General features: G+C 40.7%; 1 protein-coding gene and 4 non-coding genes across 8 annotated transcripts in view; 3 read left to right on the top strand and 2 right to left on the bottom strand.

The window, feature by feature from the left end:
* rhbdf1b (rhomboid 5 homolog 1b (Drosophila)) overlaps window positions 1-17,932 on the top strand; it is a 39,892-nt gene that overhangs the window by 11,083 nt on the left and 10,877 nt on the right. For 2 of the 4 annotated variants that reach the window (XM_074663443.1, XM_074663442.1), the window contains exons 2-4: window positions 13,469-13,610; window positions 13,849-13,982; window positions 14,372-14,518. In XM_074663443.1, the coding sequence (XP_074519544.1) occupies window positions 13,497-13,610; window positions 13,849-13,982; window positions 14,372-14,518 (395 nt within the window). In that variant the 5' untranslated portion in view covers window positions 13,469-13,496. Of the gene's footprint in view, window positions 1-13,468; window positions 13,611-13,848; window positions 13,983-14,371; window positions 14,519-15,111; window positions 16,170-17,932 lie in introns of those variants that run through there. The other 2 variants (XM_074663444.1, XM_074663445.1) reach the window with 2 other exon arrangements.
* On the top strand, window positions 11,063-11,156 carry trnai-uau (transfer RNA isoleucine (anticodon UAU)). The gene is made up of 2 exons: window positions 11,063-11,100; window positions 11,121-11,156. It is a non-coding gene; the product is annotated as a tRNA-Ile (tRNA).
* Window positions 11,370-11,463, top strand: trnai-uau (transfer RNA isoleucine (anticodon UAU)). Its single transcript has 2 exons — window positions 11,370-11,407; window positions 11,428-11,463. It is a non-coding gene; the product is annotated as a tRNA-Ile (tRNA).
* On the bottom strand, window positions 12,940-13,033 carry trnai-uau (transfer RNA isoleucine (anticodon UAU)). The gene is made up of 2 exons: window positions 12,996-13,033; window positions 12,940-12,975 (listed from the first exon to the last, which is right to left on the bottom strand). It is a non-coding gene; the product is annotated as a tRNA-Ile (tRNA).
* On the bottom strand, window positions 13,248-13,341 carry trnai-uau (transfer RNA isoleucine (anticodon UAU)). The gene is made up of 2 exons: window positions 13,304-13,341; window positions 13,248-13,283 (listed from the first exon to the last, which is right to left on the bottom strand). It is a non-coding gene; the product is annotated as a tRNA-Ile (tRNA).

The raw sequence follows: 17,932 nt of genomic DNA, 5'->3' as shown, positions 1-17,932 counted from the left end.
CACATCCCTCTGGACCAAGAGAGATGGCAGACATGCAGCCTGAGGCTGTGCCACTGCTGAGCTGGCCATCCAAAACCTGGTTTAAAGAAACACTGGAAGGCCTTTTTATTGCTTCTAGCATTAGCATGTCAATACAGAACTTTCCTGGTTAAAATTCTCTGCAGAGATGTCTGTGGTGGTCGAGTCAATGGGGATACCTTCCTTCTTATTTCATCCTCTGGTAAATTTCATGTGTAATAAGCTTTACCCCTCTTTAAAAAGCCCAGCTCATTCAGCAAATTCTTCAGTGTCTGCTCTTATCGGTCTCCTCTCAGGAGCTTTATTCATAGATTAGGTCTGCCTCAGTATCTGCTGACGTGTTCCTTCGTTCCAAAAAATAAATAAAAGTTCTCCATTAGAGCAGGTTTCTCTCTCAGCGTTCTGATCCCAGTTTCTTTTGCCTCCTTTTTCTTTCACCTCACATCATTCTGCAGTCTGTCACCTGACTCACTTTTTAAAGGGGACATATCATGTTTGTTTCTCCTTTTCACTATGCCAGACTAGGATGCCTGTAAAGCATTTCTGCCCTCAGTACAAGTCATTTAGTTCCTTCATTGCCCCACAATAGCGTTCTCAATATCCTAATTTTAGGCCATTCTGAAGATCTCGTTGACGCTCTGTTTCAAGAATGACCTCCAGTAACCTCGCAACGTCACAGCCATTTGTGCTCTGATTGGTCAGTTCTATCAGAGGGGCGGAGGGGGTAGAGCCAGGGGGCGGTTTTTGCAGCATGGCAGTATTTACAAAATCGCCACATTGACTCGGGCAGACCGAGCGAGTTTGCTGTTTGCCAAAACTTCACCGTAAGGCATTGATAGCACTAATAAAATGGCAGAGTGTAGGATACGTCCTTTTGTATTGGACCCCGAGTCAGACCCGGACGGTTCTGCAGCTCAGGAGGAAGAAAATCCACCTCGACACAGATCATCTCAGGACGCTTCAGTGTGGTGAGTCAAACTGGTACTGTCGGTATAGTTTTTACGTTTATACTGGGCTCTTGGTGGGTGTATCCCTCGGTGGCGGTTGTGTGATTAATTGACTTCACAGTGGAGGAGCTGCTTTATCAGATTCCTCCAATAAAAAGAAAGAATCCTTGTGTCGTCACAAAGGTCGAAATCTCGCAGCCAAATGTCAATGACCTATTTTCAGAGGCATCAAATCTCGTTCTAGGATATCAGAAAAAATACAATATCTCATTTTTTGAAAATTCAGGGGGTGAAAGGTCTTGTTTTCAAATTTATTATATTATATATATTAAATCACGGATCAGCATATGTCCCCTTGAAGAGACTGTCTGCAGAGAAAAGTCTCTGCTTGATCTTTGAGAGTCCTGCACCTGGCACCGGAGCTGAGAAACCATCAAGCTCTCCCCTGTGGCATCTTCGGCTCTTCTGTGTGCCAGGCGGTGTTGGAACATCTGACGGGATGAAGAGCAGTGCCGACTTCCCTGTAGGTAGTTTTATCCATCGAGTCATTATGACAGATGTAGTACATAAAAAATACATGAAGACACTTGTGCATGTGCTGACATTTTAACCCTGCAGCAAACCCATGCAGTTTAATATGCAAACGAGTGTCACATGTTGTCTGGACATGCAGGAGAAAAAAACAACAGTTTCATTTTCCATCCTCACTTTCTCTCATCTCTTTATCGTGATGTTTTTTCTCTGCTTTGCTGCAAAGTATTTCCGTTTGTTTCTTTGCTCTTTGACTCGGTGCAGGATGTTTTCTTCCAGTCTGTTGCTCTCCCCTCCTTTGCTTCTTTCATCTTCTCCCAACATGACTTAGAGTCCCTGTCTGAGCCTTTTTTCATGTTTCTCCATCTGTTGGTGTACTTTCCTCGCCTCTCTTACTTCATATAAACCAGACCAGCTGAAGGCAAATTCCATGTCAAAAAAAAAGCATACAAAGCATAATGAGCAGAAGTACATTTCAGTACATCTTTTAAAAAATACTTGTGTCCACGTTTATACTCTTGGTTTTTAATGATGGTTCCAGGTGTTAGAAAGCTAGCCTTGGGGTTTTTTACATGATAACCAGTCCTGCAAAGATTACACCACTTTCTTTCATTCACTGTAGACCGCTTTGTCAGAAATTTATACAAGTACAGAGAAATGCACTTATCTCTGGTTTGACTGATAAAGACACATGCTCATCATAGAGGAAGCTTATGCCAGACCTTTCATCATCTCTTAATGGCTTTCACGTGAGATACGAGACTTAAGAATTATGCAAATCCATGACTGTGAGACGTTTGGTTGTAGCTTTTGGCCCCACTCTTAGATCACCAGTTAAAGCTTGCGGCTCAAACAGACGAGCTGTGGAGAAGAGAGATGATTGAGGTCAGAGGCAGACAAAGCCTACAGGTCTGACCTGTGATCTGTTCTAATGCTCTGTTCTCCAGTTCATCTCAAGTCAAGCAGCTTTTTCATGATGTTATGTTGTTTTAGGAAAGCCAAATGACATTCTACCAGAAAAGAAAAGCATATTACTGCCTACTGTGCCAGAATGTGAAGGCTTGTTAAAAAGTTACAGAAATAAACTTGTTGTTATCAGTCAACCCTAGGAATGGAAATTGATAACCTGTTCCTGTTAGATTTTTGATTTTGTTCAGCAGAGGCCCAGGGCGCACGCACCAAACACCCCCTCCCTGCTCCTCTGCCGGTTTCCTCTGCATTCAGACAGGGCCATATTTTACTTGACCAAAAACACAAATAAACGGACTCCCACTGAAAAAAATCGGATATCGGTCTGCATTCACGCTTTATTCAGAGAATTTTTAGCGCGTTACTTTCACACAAAAACACAGCTAAATAAGGCTCTAGTTCTCATTGTGTCGTAAAACGGAGCTACCTCCGCTGCAGAGCCACAGCTGGCTACGAGGCGCTCGCCTCTTAGTGTATCAGTTTTGTGTAAAACTCTCAAAGTGAGATTTGATCCCAACATTAATATTGTATTTGTAAGCAGCAATAAACTACTTCACCCATATTGACTTCCTGCTTTGGAAAGAACATCCTGCTTTTGAATCTGAGCGTGAAACAGGTAGAGAGATAGGATGGGGTAAGGATGCTCCTTTTCTGCTAGAATTGATTTGTTCTTTGAGTTTCTCACAATAGCAGATGGTGAAAAGATTGGGGAGCAGCTGGAAAGACAACTTTAAAGTGCTCATCCTCTTCAGCAAAAGGAAGAATCTCCAGAAAGTCAGGAGGGGGTAACAAAGCTTCAGAGGTTGTTTTTTTTTTCTTGTCACGGGAGGTAAGGGATGCTTTTTGAGGAAAACACAAACAGTGAGCTTGAAAAGATTTTTGCTATTTGAAGCAAAAAGTCAACCTGACTTCAGATTTTATTTAATCTTTTATACTAAGGTATTACATTTGAGAGAATATTATTCAGAAAACAAAAACCACAGAAATCGTCACTTAGAGTAGCTTTGTCCTGGTTGTGCAGTTTTGATGTGTTCAAGACTTTTATACTTGCATTTGCAATCTTGCACTCAGGTGGAGTCCAGATGTTGCAGCACGGTGGCTCATGAGCTGAATGAGTGGAGGACAGAGAGCTCTGCTAACAAGAACGTAGATGCACTTATAAAAACTACAAGAGCAACTTGCCTATGAGCAGTTTGTGAATGAGAAGTGGCGTTTCCATAAATTACTTTTCAACATGTCAAATTCCACCAGATCCATCTTGGGTTCGTCTCCAATCAGTCATGGCACTAGGTTTGAAGGGTTTCAGTTCTAATCAAATTCTAGTGAAAGTCCAGCATTACCTGATCCAAGGCTAAGCTACACCCCCTCCACTCTCTCAGACAAACATTGGACATTCAGTGACAGGCGCTATGGCAGTGTCACAGTATGACACATTTTGCAAAAGGCCAATCATTCAGCACATATATATATATATATATATATATATATATATATATATATATATATATATATATATATATATATATATAAATATATGTGTATATATATATATATATATATATAAATATATGTGTATATATATATATATATATATATATATATATATATATATATATATATATATATATATACATATATATATATATATATATATATATGTGTGTGTATATATATATATATATATATATATATATATATATATATATAACATCTGCCGTTTCCACAGAGAAGAACATTCAACCCTTTATCAAATGTCTACTTTGATCTTTTAAACTGAGCTTTTTGTGACCCCACTTTATCATCTGTTACATAATATTATCAACTCAAATCACTCAAATATTATCTGCAAAGATAATATATATATATATATATATATATATATATATATATATATATATATATATATATATATATATATATATATATATGCACTGTGGTTGGCTCATGGCATTTAAGGGTGGGAGTTAGCCATGTGTCAGCCGTTATGTGTATTACAACATTAGACACAGGGTACGATATAAATTATTAGAGGTCCTAACATTGTCCCAAATATATTTTCATAATTGCTAAAGATACTTGTAATTGGAAAATGTGAAAAATATGCTGATGTTCTGAAATAGGATTTAAAGTAGTCAAAATGACCTTTCATCTTCAAAGATTGAATAGTGTATGAGTTTGTGCAATATAAGACTTGCAGGTTGATGACACTGATGATTTAACTTTTCAAACTATGTTCATTCAGTGTTGGTTTATTCTTCTGTCCTCCTCCTTCACTTTCCACAAATCCCATCCCAGCTGTTCCATTTCAACTGCAGGTAAACAGAATTAAATTTCTGTACTCTCTGATTGAATTTTTTTGTCTTTGCAGATAATATTTGAGTGATTTGAGTTGATAATATTATGTAACAGATGATAAAGTGGGGTCACAAAAAGCTCAGTTTAAAAGATCAAAGTAGAAATTTGATAAAGGGTTGAATGTTCTTCTCTGTGGAAAAAGGCAGATGTTAAATCATTTATCAGTGTATCTGAATGGGTAACAGCAGATTGTGCACAGAAACACACACTTATACTACAGCAGGAGTCAGCATACAGAAAGGAAATGACCCTCAGTGCTACGTCTGTAACATCTGGCGAGGATGAGATCCCAGTGCTCATATGGGTGGGAGCGGGGGGTGGGGGACTGAAAGTACACAGTGTAACTCACTCTTAATCTATGTGACCCACTCATGCTTTGTTACATCAGGACAGCGTGGAGGAAAAATGCAGATGTACAGCTTTTAGAGGATTTACATGGAAAAAAGGCATCGTTGCTAGCCTGGCCTTGTCCCAATGTAAGGAAACCTGCCCAGCAGGAGCTCTTAATCTCACTAGCTAACATACCACAGCTGCTTATTACATAAAGAATCTGGACATCAAATATTAGTGGGAGTATACATTTAATATTGTAGCTACTTTTTGTAGTTTAAGTGACCGTGGTTGACTCTAGATCTGAGATCTTTATTACCCTTTTTGATAGAGCTGGTGCTAGTGCCAGTTCCACGATATTTTCTGATGTTTCTTGTGTTTCTACGGACAAAGCACTGGGTCCAGGTGCTTCAAACACAAGTTTTTTTTTTAAAATACTAGTGTGAGGAAAAAAAAACAGATTTTTTTTGAGCTGTAAATCCTTAGTCTAGGATGATATGCTATTCTCAAGATTAGATTCTATTACGATTTTTGGGGTGCCCATTCGATTTTAATTCGCAATTCTTCGATACTCACAATTTTTTTTCTTTCTTTAGTTTGCTTTTTTAACACCAGGCCATGTAACAAAGTTAAAAGATGATGGTAATGTCTACACACTATATCAGGAGGCATATTTTCCCATAACATGCACATTACGTGAGTTAGAGAGAAACATTTCACCCTCTGCTGGAGAAAAGTGGTAACTTTTTTCAAATCCAGTATATAAACAAAGACTGAGATGAAGAATGAAAAAAATAGATTATTTGACAGAGAATCCTGATTTTGATATTGTCAAACAAAAAGTCCTGATAAATTGTAAGTCAACTTTTTCTCCCATTCCAGAGGGACAGTGCAAAGCCTGAAATTTAAAAAAAAAGTATTTGCTCTCAGCATAACTTTTAACATGATTTAACCCAGGGTCACAGAGTCTGAGTTGGCTAAGCGTGAATTGGCATGTTACACGCTGTGGTCTCTGTGACATCACTCTTCTTCACTGCTTTGCATGAAATTTCATTGAATTTTAAAGCTGATTAATATGCAGCCACTGTGAGTTTCTAGTAACCGGGCTGCTCAGCCTCAAAGACAAGAATCAGGGAGCAGTGTCGGGACAAGTCTCGCCTCAGTGCCAATGGGATGCCTTTGTAATATTCTGTCTTGGCATGCCAGGATGTGTCACTATATTTGAAAAGGATCCACAAATGCTCATGATTTTGTGTAACATGGAAAAGCTGCATTTTCTGTGAAGCATGACAGCCGCCCCCATTGGATGTTGGAGTGATTAAGTGAAAAAAGTTGATGTTCTTGCTTTTTCGTCAGCCTGGGCTTCTTAGAAATTCACATCAGAATGACAATTTCTTTCAGAGTAACAAGAAACCTTTTGAACTGATTGAGGGCTTTACATGACATTTTTTTTTATCTTTGACTGATGAGTTACAGCTCATGTGAAATAAAAAAGGGCACGTTTGAAATTAAAATACTAGAGTCAACTTCAGACATGAGTGTTTTCTCATCACAACAATGCTCACGTCTCTTGTTTAGAGAATGATCACCTTGATGCCTCAAACAGCATTTCATTAATGTGCTGATGTCATGATCGCAGCAATATCAGAGTCCAATCAGTGGTCTGTATGAGGCACGCTGGCCTGACAGCAGGGGGATGTCATCTGGCGTACAGTGTAGGGATTACAGCCCCTAATCTGCCTCTCATGAAACCCAACTAGAGGCAAAACAAGAGAGATCATGTTCATGGAATAACAAATGGAACGAATGGAAACAAGACGAAAGATGAGGCGTCTTCTCTTTAGCCATATGGAGAACTGCAAAAGCGAAGGACAGGAGCAAGCTTGCATGTGAGTTTAAACTTACTATATGAATATGTGTGTGCAGGTTTGCATATTCATGCTACAGTTGTACAGAGTCTCTGTATGTGCATACACACGCTGAGTATAACCGCAGCAGAATAAACAAGGGATGTGGCTCTGGATTGTTCTGGTGCAGGTTTCTATTTGCAGGGGTGTGTTTATCCTCTGGGATCATAAGAGAGAAGTCCAAGCCTTCCACGTGCAACCACAGAGACCAAAACACTGACACGGGCTACTGACAGGCAAACAGAATCAAAGGCAACGTTGTGTAACTTGACATTCAGCCAGTATGTCTTTGTATATTTAAAAAACACAGTTTATCAACAGATGCGTAACCTAAATATGTAAATTGAGATGGGTGATTGATTTTGAATTGTAGGAAGGTCTTAACTGAGTCTGAGTTCAGGGCTGATGCTATGACTCAGTAATTTAACTAACCCTATAACATGCTACTGTTTGATAATTAACACAGAAACATCAACCAAAGTAAAGCTCAGGCTGAATACAGCATCTTTAAATATGAAAGAAGAGAAATGGTTCATCCTCCTGGAACAACAAATGTCTGTTCTGTCTAGCTTTCCAACAAGAAGTTGTGTAAGGGGAAATAAAATATAACAACCAAAATGTGGCTCTACAACATAAGTAAAAAATAAATGATGAGAAAATGATCATGATTCACCCTCTAGGAACCATGAGCATCGGGGTAAAATTCCGAAAATCATCAATCAGCCAAGATTTTAGGACAAAGCAAGGGTGCTGGCTTAAAGTGATACTCCCGGATGGAACAAGTTGGGTCCTATCACAAGGTTTAGGGCAGAAATTACCCCTACAGCAGTGATTTTGTGCAGCAGAAGCCCAGAGCGCACGCACCAAACACCCCCTGCCTGCTCCTCTGCCGGTTTCCTCTGCACACAGACGGGGCCATTTTTTACTTGACCAAAAATACAAATAAACGGACTCCCACCGAAAAAATCTGATATCGGTCTGCATTCACGCTTTATTCAGAGAATTTTCAGCGCGTTACTTTCACACAAAAACACCACTAAATAAGGCTCTAGCCCTGGCAAACTACCTGCGTTTGTTCATATCTGGCACGCTGCGTGCGGACTGATACACTAAGCGGCGAGCGCCTCATAGCCAGCTGTGGCTCTGCAGCGGAGGTAGCGCCGTTTTACGACACGATGAGAACTAGAGCCTTATTCAGCGGCGTTTTTGTGTGAAAGTAACATGCTGAAAATTCTCTAAATAAAGCAGACCGATATCAGATTTTTTGAGGGAGTCCGTTTATTTGTGTTTTTGGTCAAGCAAAAATTGGGGGGGTCTTTGGTGCGAGCGCTCTGGGCTTCTGCTGCACAAAAACACTGCTGTAGGGGTAATTTCTGCCCTAAACCTTGTGATAGGACCCAACTTGTTCCATCCTGGAGTATCACTTAAAGTTAAAAGTTGATCAAGAACAAAATTGTCTCTTAAGGCTGCACGGTGGTGCTGGAGTTAGTACCAGTCAAAAGCTCCTTATGACTTCATCATTTGGTTGTAGCTTATGAAATCTCGAGTAGATCTTATGCTATTTTTAGAATGGACGGTCTCGAGGAGTTACCAGACAGATTCAGGGTTTTCTGCTACAAATGAATATGTATTGGTTTGTTAATTAACACATTTAGTTTTTATAACTGATACACACAGAAATAATAAAGAGTTGAAAAATAGTGTCTAGAAGAAAGCTCTCTTTTTGAATCATGTCAAAAGTTCATTTCAAGTCAGATTTATATCAGGGACAGATTTGTAAACATCCACTCCCCTGCTAACCTCAGAGCAGTGATAAACTCACCGTGATGTGTTTGACAGCTTGTCGAATTGTGGGGAAACACAAATGCTCGGCTCATGCTCTTGTGGTGCTGCTACTCTCATGTATTGCTGAGTAATCACAGCACCCACCTCTTTACAGAGAGCCACATGCCCACACCTGTTCTGTAGACACTGCTGCACTGCTCCCTGGGTAGCTTAGGAAACTCTTGCCACCATTTACTACAAATTAGCTCTCTAAACTGAGATTATTTCACAAGTACAAAAATGCCAAGTGTGTTTTTTTCCCTTTGAGCTCATTACACTTTGCTTTGGCAAGAAGTTTGGGTATCAGCTCCAGCACGGCGCGTGATTGACGAGGTTATTCTTCAGCTGACGGTTTTGTGGCGAGAGCGTGAGGGGAGAGCCTGTAATTTCACTCGCAGTGATGAATCAGAGAATGATTCACAGCTGAGCTCTACAGGATCTCCTCTCTGGTGGTCCCTCATTACGTCTCACCAGGGCTTCATGCAGATGTCCTATTATCCAGTAATCATCACTTCTGCTAAGTGACTTCCTCTTGGCTGAGATTTTCTGAGACCAGAGAAACACAAACGTTTAATCAAATGAGCTGCTGCTAAGAGACGTTTCTTCACATTAATGTCTTTTTAGTGAAGTAGTCTGAGGGAATACATCAGGGAAAGTCCAAGTGTCTGTCAGGATGATAGAAAGAAGCTAACAGGCTCTCAAAGTGCCATTTGTTATCCCAACGAAATGCCTTTGGAGGTATGCTTTGTCTTATTTTGCAATCCCCTGACACCTGTCAAGAGTTGGCACTGAAATAAAAGCATTGTTTCTTTTTTACTTGTTCTTTACCATAACATTTGTTCCTGTTATGGCAAATGGATCAAATAGATTTTATTCAAATCAATCTGTCAACTTACACTGGATCTGTTCTGTTGCAGTATGTCTGTGTGGCTTGTCAGTCGTGTTGCAGGTAATACGCAGCCATCCTATCTTTGATGGATGCAGAGCTGTGGTGCATAAATTCAGCTTATGAAAGATCGAGTAGGACAGGAAGTCATGACTGTAAACTACCTAAAAGCACCAAGTACTTTCAAAATAAAACAGACTGTGTCAAAATCAGTTCGTATTTAGCTTGACTATGCTGATAAACAGACATAATGAGTGGAGCCAGACCAGGAGTCAACAGGTTTGAGGTTTTACAGCCCAACATGAATGAAGAGAGACTTATCAATGGAGCAGGAAGTGCGGGAACTCCTTGGTCTGTGACTCTAGCTGTCTGTCAGTCATGCAGCTTGTCGGACTGGACACGCTACGCAAGTTGAAAAACACAGTTAAGACACAGCGCAACAGAGTCACACCGCAGACGTATCTGGTGTATTTGAGGTGTATTAATCAGTGGTCATTTTGGCTCATTATTCCACTACAACCCAATGATCTCCATGAAACATGCTGCAGAATTAAAACAATGCAAATAACATATGCATATCCAAAACATATGCAATGGTGTAAACACAGTGTAACTGAAAGGAGCAAAAAATGAAATGCAGCAAACATGCCACAAATACATGTATGATGCAGATCCAAAACATGCAAAAGAAACACACAGACTCTGGACATTAGAATGCATGTTTTGTTAAGAATTGATTTCTTCTGGAAAACTTCTGATTTTTATCACTTAGATTAGAATTTATCCTTGCAAACAGCACGGAGCCACCAAGCCATGAGTAGAACATTTTGATTTGTGTCAAAGGAAAGACGAAGAAATAATTTTGCTGTGCTTTGGTGCTGTAGTCTAGTGTGGAACAAGCCAGGGATTCAGTTCACAGCTGAAAGATGCTGAGGCTCCGACTTCTGCCTTCACCTGACCAGCTCAGCATCTTTATAATGCTGACTTTCATCAGCATTGGCACTCAGTATTATATCAAGACACAGATACTCTTTTCACAGTGGTTCATAGAAATGTAACACAGAATCTAATAAAACTTTTATTAACATTCCTCTTTCATTCACTAAGCACTTCCTCTCCCACAGTTTGAATAACCTGCTCTGTCTGCTCTGTTCACCCAGAGCACGCTTGTACATGTCACTGACTTCAGCGAGGCAGCATTGGCTGTGAGAGTCTTTGCACCATCTTGTGGCGTGCCAGCAGAGCTGCTTTGCCTCCATTTAAGATCAATACTGAAATTGCCCCTCTCATAACTTGCTCCAGTGGCGCAATCGGTCAGCGCGCGGTACTTATAAGACAGTGACCAGCAGAGTGATGCCGAGGTTGTGAGTTCGAGCCTCACCTGGAGCAGGGAAGTTTTAAACTGATAAGTTTGTCAGCAGAGGAGAGTGAGGGCACATTTGAGACTGATGAATCAGAGAGGATTAAAGATGTACTGAAGTGCTATTTCACACCCCTCTGCTTCTAGCTGAGAAAATCTTGTTAGACAGTTTGTTTTCAGACACTTTTAGATTTGGTTAGCTGTGGAGCCTGGAAAAAGTGACACATACAACAAATGCATGCGCTCCAGTGGCGCAATCGGTCAGCGCGCAGTACTTATAAGACAGTGACCTGCAGAGTGATGCTGAGGTTGTGAGTTCGAGCCTCACCTGGAGCAGCTCAGTTTTAAAGAAGTCAGTCTCTTGAAATGAAATGAAATAGAACTCAATCAGAGCAGAAAGTTAATCTAAGGGATTATTCTGCATCAGTAATAGCAGGGTAAATTAGAGTGTAATGATTATTTTTAGACAGTGCACATTCTTTAATGAAAGATGTCATTGAATAAATGTCTTTTATAGGTCACACTACATCTTGCTGTGTTTTATTTTAATAAATCAGGTATTATTTTCAATTTACAAGACCAATTCTTTGTATTTAGTCAGCAACATTTAGATCCAGTATAAAACAGCTGATTCACCTGGGGCAGACTGTTGCTGAACCTGTACTGTAAATATGACAACATATATTATTCTTCTAGCGTGTTAGTCTCAGCCCATTGAATAGGTTTATAGAAGAGTTGTGATTACATTGTGGATTGGTATCAGTTTGAGCATACTGTTCAGCAGCAAGATTTTGCAAGTACGGATTAGAGCCTGACTGATTAATCGGTGGGGCCCGAGTGCCCTCCCCCTCCGTCCACCATTATGAAATGTAAGAATATAGAGCGACGTTTTAACATTGTGTTAGTTGCTTTTTTGTGAGATAAACAGAGATAAATGCTACTGTTAATTCACACGTCTACCATTATCTAATGTAAGACTATAATACGGCGTTTTAACGTCGTGTAAAATGTTCATTTTGTCTTTCAAATTTTATTTATTTTTTTATACTCACTGTGTTTAAAGTTTGACTTCTTTATTTAAGGTGTTTACAGTTTGACTTCTTTATTTATTATTGTGTTTACAGCTTGTTCTTATTCATCATTGGTTTGCACTACAGTTCTTATGTTGACAGTTTTATAATTAATGTTCCTTGTTTTAAGTTAATAGTGTTCTGTCTCTGTCTTGAATCATATGGGTAATATAATGATTTGTGATTATATACAGTATATATCCTGTGTATATCAATGAATTTATTATATATATCAGCCGGTATATCAGATATCAGCCGATATATTGGATATCAGCTTTTTTTTGCCCCCAGTATCGGTATCGGCATCAGCCCAAAAAAATCCCATATCGGTCGGGCTCTAGTACAGATAACTCCTATACTAATTGAGCCTTTCTTGTCTAGTTTTGTGGTCCTATGTGCCTGACCATCATTAGAATAACACCTAAAAATACACCTTTATGATAAGGATTATTCAGTGATGCCTCAATCAGCTGTAGATCTTTAAGTTTGCTTATATAAAGAATAAAGGATTTTAAAGCCTCGTGATTTATGAAAAAAAATACAGGGAGATATAATGTGACCCTCAGAAAATGTCTTTTCCAAACATTTTGAATTAAAGAAATTGCTCCCTCAATAACTCATCACACCTTCATTCAAAATTTACATGTGTGGCAAGCATGAGGACCTTCCTTCTCCTACTCATGCAGAATAATTCCTTGGATTGATATCTTCCTTCTGTTTGACAGCTAATTTAAAAGCACACTGCTCCAGGTGAGGCTCGAACTCACAACCTCAGCATCACTCTGCTGGTCACTGTCTTATAAGTACTGCGCGCTGACCGATTGCACCACTGGAGCGCCTTAAGACAGGGGCGACCTTGTTGTATATGTCACATCATCCAAAGCTGAACAAACGTAAAAGTGTGGCAAAAAACAAACTGTGTCCCCAAAGAAGATTTTCTAAGCCAGAGGTAGAGGGATGTGAAATAGCACTTAAATCTACTCTGATTCATCAGTCTCAAATATGCACTCACTCTCCTCTGCTGTCAAACCTATCAGCCTAAAACTTCCCTGCTCCAGGTGAGGTTCGAACTCACAACCTCAGCATCACTCTGCTGGTCACTGTCTTATAAGTACTGCGCGCTGATCGATTGCACCACTGGAGCACATGCAGCTGTACAAATTCATTTCCATCATCATTTGTCCTCAGGCTTCATGAGCACACTGAGTGCAAGATTTCCTCACTGCATGCATTAATCGACTAAACCCATCTCTACTTATTGTGTCGTACAGCTGGCAGGCGTAGGGGGAGCCAGTGAGCATGGATGAGCCGGGCAGCAGGAGCAACAGCCTGCAGAGGAAAAAGCCGCCATGGCTCAAACTGGACATCCCGACGATCCAGCTGACCCCGGATGACTCGCCCAATCTCAACCAGGTAATGATTTGAAAAAAGAGGAGGAATCAGATTTTACAGCTGTGTTCACTAGGGGTGAAGAAGTTCGATGCCTCAAAACTGAAATTTCATTACACCGCTCGAACACATCGTAGTAACTTTGGAAGTGAAGGAGCTTCAAGATTTGAAAGTTTAGTATGTAAGCAAAAATGTGTGCTTTGAAACTTCTAATCCCGTATTTCACCTGTGAATTGTGTATGTGTGTGTGTGTGTGTTGCAGCCATTAAAGCGCCTGCGCAGTGTCAGCATGCCAGGTGAAAACCCCCAGACCCGCATAGCTGCCTTGGAAACATCCAACAACTACCTCAGACCTCCTCTGGAGAGATTACCGTCCTTCACACAATCCATCAAGAGGTTAGACACACACACACACACACACACACACACACACACACACACACACACACACACACACACACACACACACACACACACACACACACACACACACACACACACACACACACACACACACTCACTTTTTGAAAGGTTCTCCTTCTGCCTCTGCTGATTTCCTCCAGCTGCTAATCCTCTTCAGTCGTTCACTTTTCAAACTCTAATAGCTCTTCTTCACTCACAATTTAACAAACTAATTAAAACTTCAGCTTCTTCTTCATTTAACACAAATTAACTTGCTCTCTTTGCCTCTTTTGTCCTGTCCTTTCTTTCCTTTGCTTTATTTACACCCTCCTCTCCCTGCTGCCTCCCTGTCCTCCTCTCTGTGTGCTGCTTGCGGTATAAAGTGAGAAAAGAGTGCGCTTTCAGCGGGTCAACACAGTTCCTCCAAAGGGCCAGAGGGGCCAGAGGAGGGTGTCGACTGTTCGAAGGCGGTCCTGCATCCCCAAAATACTCGCTCGGCGGCGCTCATCTATACCCAAACAGATTATAAGGTACATGCTCTGTTGGAGGAGGGTGGGGGATGACAGCAGCTTCGAGGTGCTGCATTTTTTTGTTTGCATGGAGCACCAGATACCTAGCTCCCAAACAGAGAAGGAGGATGGATCCATTCTACAAGTATACGAACTAACAAAAACATACTGATCCTGCAACATTTTCCAGTATATTACTGAATCGAAGCCTTCAGTTTGAAACCTTCCCTTCACAGATGTGAGATAGTGACTTTGTCTCTGACGCACAAACTTTCACACGCAAACACTGTGTATCAGTATCAGTCCAGGTGGCCACACGGTTCCAGGAAGACAAAATAAAACAATTACTCACGCAGGCTGTCTTCAAGCTTCACACAGCATGTGGGCCACATCAAAGCAGCTCCTCTTAAATTGAATACAAACCGTTAAACACAGGGCTGGGACTTAAACTCAGAGACAGCACGTTCAAAGAAACGCTTAATGTTATCATACCAAGGTTAACCAGCCCTGAATATGAATGTTGGAGAAAAATAGAAGCAAAACGTTTGATGTTTATTAGAGAATTAATAGGCTTTGTGTGTACGTGTGTGACTCTTTGGAGGTTAGCTGAGGTCGCTACTGCTTAAAAAAGCACATTAGCACAGAGTGACTCTTTTCTTTTCTAACAAAGTGTGATTTGCTGCAAAGTTTTTGTCCTTAGGGGTAATTCTGAGGACACTCTAATGCTCAGAGACATTTTTTATGTTAAGGAGACTTTTATTTTGTTGGGTCAAGCCACACAGATTCTAATCTCACTCACTTGTATTTGTAATAAGAGGTATTTGAACTCATCTTCACATGCTCCGTTGACTCTTTAGAGCACTGACAGGAGGAAGGTGGGGCTGTGGTCTCTCACTTCATGAGTGTGTGTGTGTGGGTCGTGTTCAGGCATGTCCCAGCAGCCTCCCTCCTTCCTAAAGTGTACGATGCACCATCTTTCTTCTTTGCCTCCGTTTAATCTCCAGTTTCCTGTGAAGTGCTTGTGTGTTTGGGGGGAGAACTGGTGTTAACAGGCGCTCAGTGAGTGAGGGGAGGGCCATACTGATGGAGTTTTTGGGGGACTCTAAGTGGGAGGTGTTTTAGTTTGACAAGGACCAGATCTGCTGTCTTCTTCGTTCAGTACGCTCGGAGGAGGGATACTGAGAGACCGACCAGCTGCTGACACATTCACACACTCCTTCACACACACATGGAAACTTATGCTAGCGACACAAGGTCAGAAAATTAAAGTTCCTCCCACTCATCACTGTGACCGAGTCCAGCTGGTAGAAGACTGGAAGTCCTCCTTGGATTATTTTCCCATCCAGCTGCTTACCCTTCCCTCCAACTTTGGATAAAACCAGAAGCTTGCCAACGTACCACAAAGACCGGACATGTGCTGATCATCCTCTTTTTGCATAACAGGGAGTTTAACAAGGTAACACTGACCTGGATATCAAATCCCCACATGGAACATCCTATGTGTGTCCTGCAGAGGATCAGTGAAAACTCAGCCGATGGGGAGGTTTAATCCAGGAGTGTAAGTGCAGTGTGTGAGTGATGATGCTGGGGATGGAGGTGATTCAGCCGTTAAGCCCCTGTCCCCAACAGGTATGACACAGACTCTGAACCCTTCCTGGAGCTCTCTGGACAGGTGAGTGTGTTGTGGAGGATATTTCATGACATGAGTCGACTGTTTCAAAATGTAAAAAAAAAAAATGTTTTTTTTTGCAGAAGCTTTTGGGATTCTGACATCCTGATACTGTTCCAGTCTTGTGCTTGATGTGTGTCTGTGTTTTAATTTTAAATCTATGTTTGATTTGGTTTCATTATGCTTTAACTAAGTAGTTAAAGCTCCTGTAAGGAGTTTCCAGATTATAGTGAACAACATGGAAATCAATATGGATGTCTCTCTGTGACTTAAAAAAACAAACAAGCCCTTTGTCCACATGTGTAGACATTATCTTTCTTGCTCTCAGATCCATGATACTTCATTTTTAAAAACTGTGACCTATTAGCTACATTTAGGGACACTGCCCACATCATCTTTTGGTGAAATCACAACATTACACCCATTGAAGTGAAAAGAACAATTTATTTAAGTAGAATAACACTACTAACAAACAACTAATAGAGAACTTATTACACAAGTAATCAAACTTCTTGTACAAAGACCAAGTTTAGTTATACTCATTAGGTCTTATTTATCCAAAAAAGCAAGGTGAATTAAAAATGCACACCAGACAAAAGCTTAGGTCTCAAGTGGTTTAGTTAAAAAACCTGTAAACTCTGGCTGAACAGTCATCTTCCCCCTCTACCCAAAGCAGTTGCTGACATCTGCCTTGAAACTGGCGGGGTGAAGGAGAACAGAGAACTCTGTGGGGTGACACAAGGTCACGTTGTTCACTCCAAAACACCGAAAAGGATCAAGGACCAGAAACTGGAAATTAGTCCATTTGGCTGCAAAGGAATATTGATGTCACCATGTGGAGTTATCCTAACCTTAGTTAGCAGATGGGAGACACACCCATTCGGTGACTGGTACCAATTTCCTTAACAGAAACTGGCAGCCCAACCCATTGATCTTGATACCAAAGTTGTCTTGTTTGAGGTTTATCCAATCAGAAACTTTAAAACCCATCATCAGTGTTTATAATAATCTTTGTTTCATAGAATGTGCTTGTTTGGTAATTGTGCTTTCATTCAAATTATTTTATGCCCTTAGGCTTTTTTCGCTTCAATAAAAGGAGTTATGTCTCAGCCTGTAATTACGGTACATCAGGTTATGCGCTCCAGCCTTACCCCCAGGATACGAGCTAATTCATGTAGCATAACGTGGCTTTCATCTTTGACAGGCGATAGATTCACAGTTTTGTCAATCAGTTGTGAAATATTTTATTTTCTGTTTTGTGTGCTTGTTAGCACGTGTACACTCAGTTTATCAAAATGGGGAAAAATGTACAAAGAAACAGGCTTTGATCCAGAACAGAGGCTAGTGTTAGCATCACTTTATCAGGCTTGATTGCTTTCTTTGTACATTAAAAGGTAATGTTGAGATTTTCTCCATCTACCTCCCCAGTGTTTCTACTCCTCCAGCTCCGTGTTGTCTTTCATAGACATTCCTATCCTCACACCGCCCCCTCCCTGCCCCTGTGCAGCCTTAAAAGGCTTCCCCAGCTGGCGTCCGACTTCTTGATGAGACTTGAGTGTTTATTACTGAGCACTCCTCTCTCCAAACAGTTTCCTCCCAGTGTTTCCTCCCCCTCCTGACTCCTGATCATACAGCCTGGCACACTGACACTGGGGGAGTAGATGCACATTTATGGGTTCTAATGAGAAAGTGACACAAACATTCATGTCAGCTACATTATATGACAACCTGTGTGCCCCAGTTGTTATTGTTCATGTAATCAAACA

The sequence above is a fragment of the Halichoeres trimaculatus genome, unplaced genomic scaffold, assembly GCF_033239565.1.
Source record: "Halichoeres trimaculatus isolate MK-OKI-2021-1 unplaced genomic scaffold, fHalTri1.1 fHalTri1_scaffold_23, whole genome shotgun sequence".
In the NCBI taxonomy this organism is placed as follows: Eukaryota; Metazoa; Chordata; class Actinopteri; order Labriformes; family Labridae; genus Halichoeres; species Halichoeres trimaculatus.
This window is presented reverse-complemented; position numbering and strand designations above follow the sequence as displayed.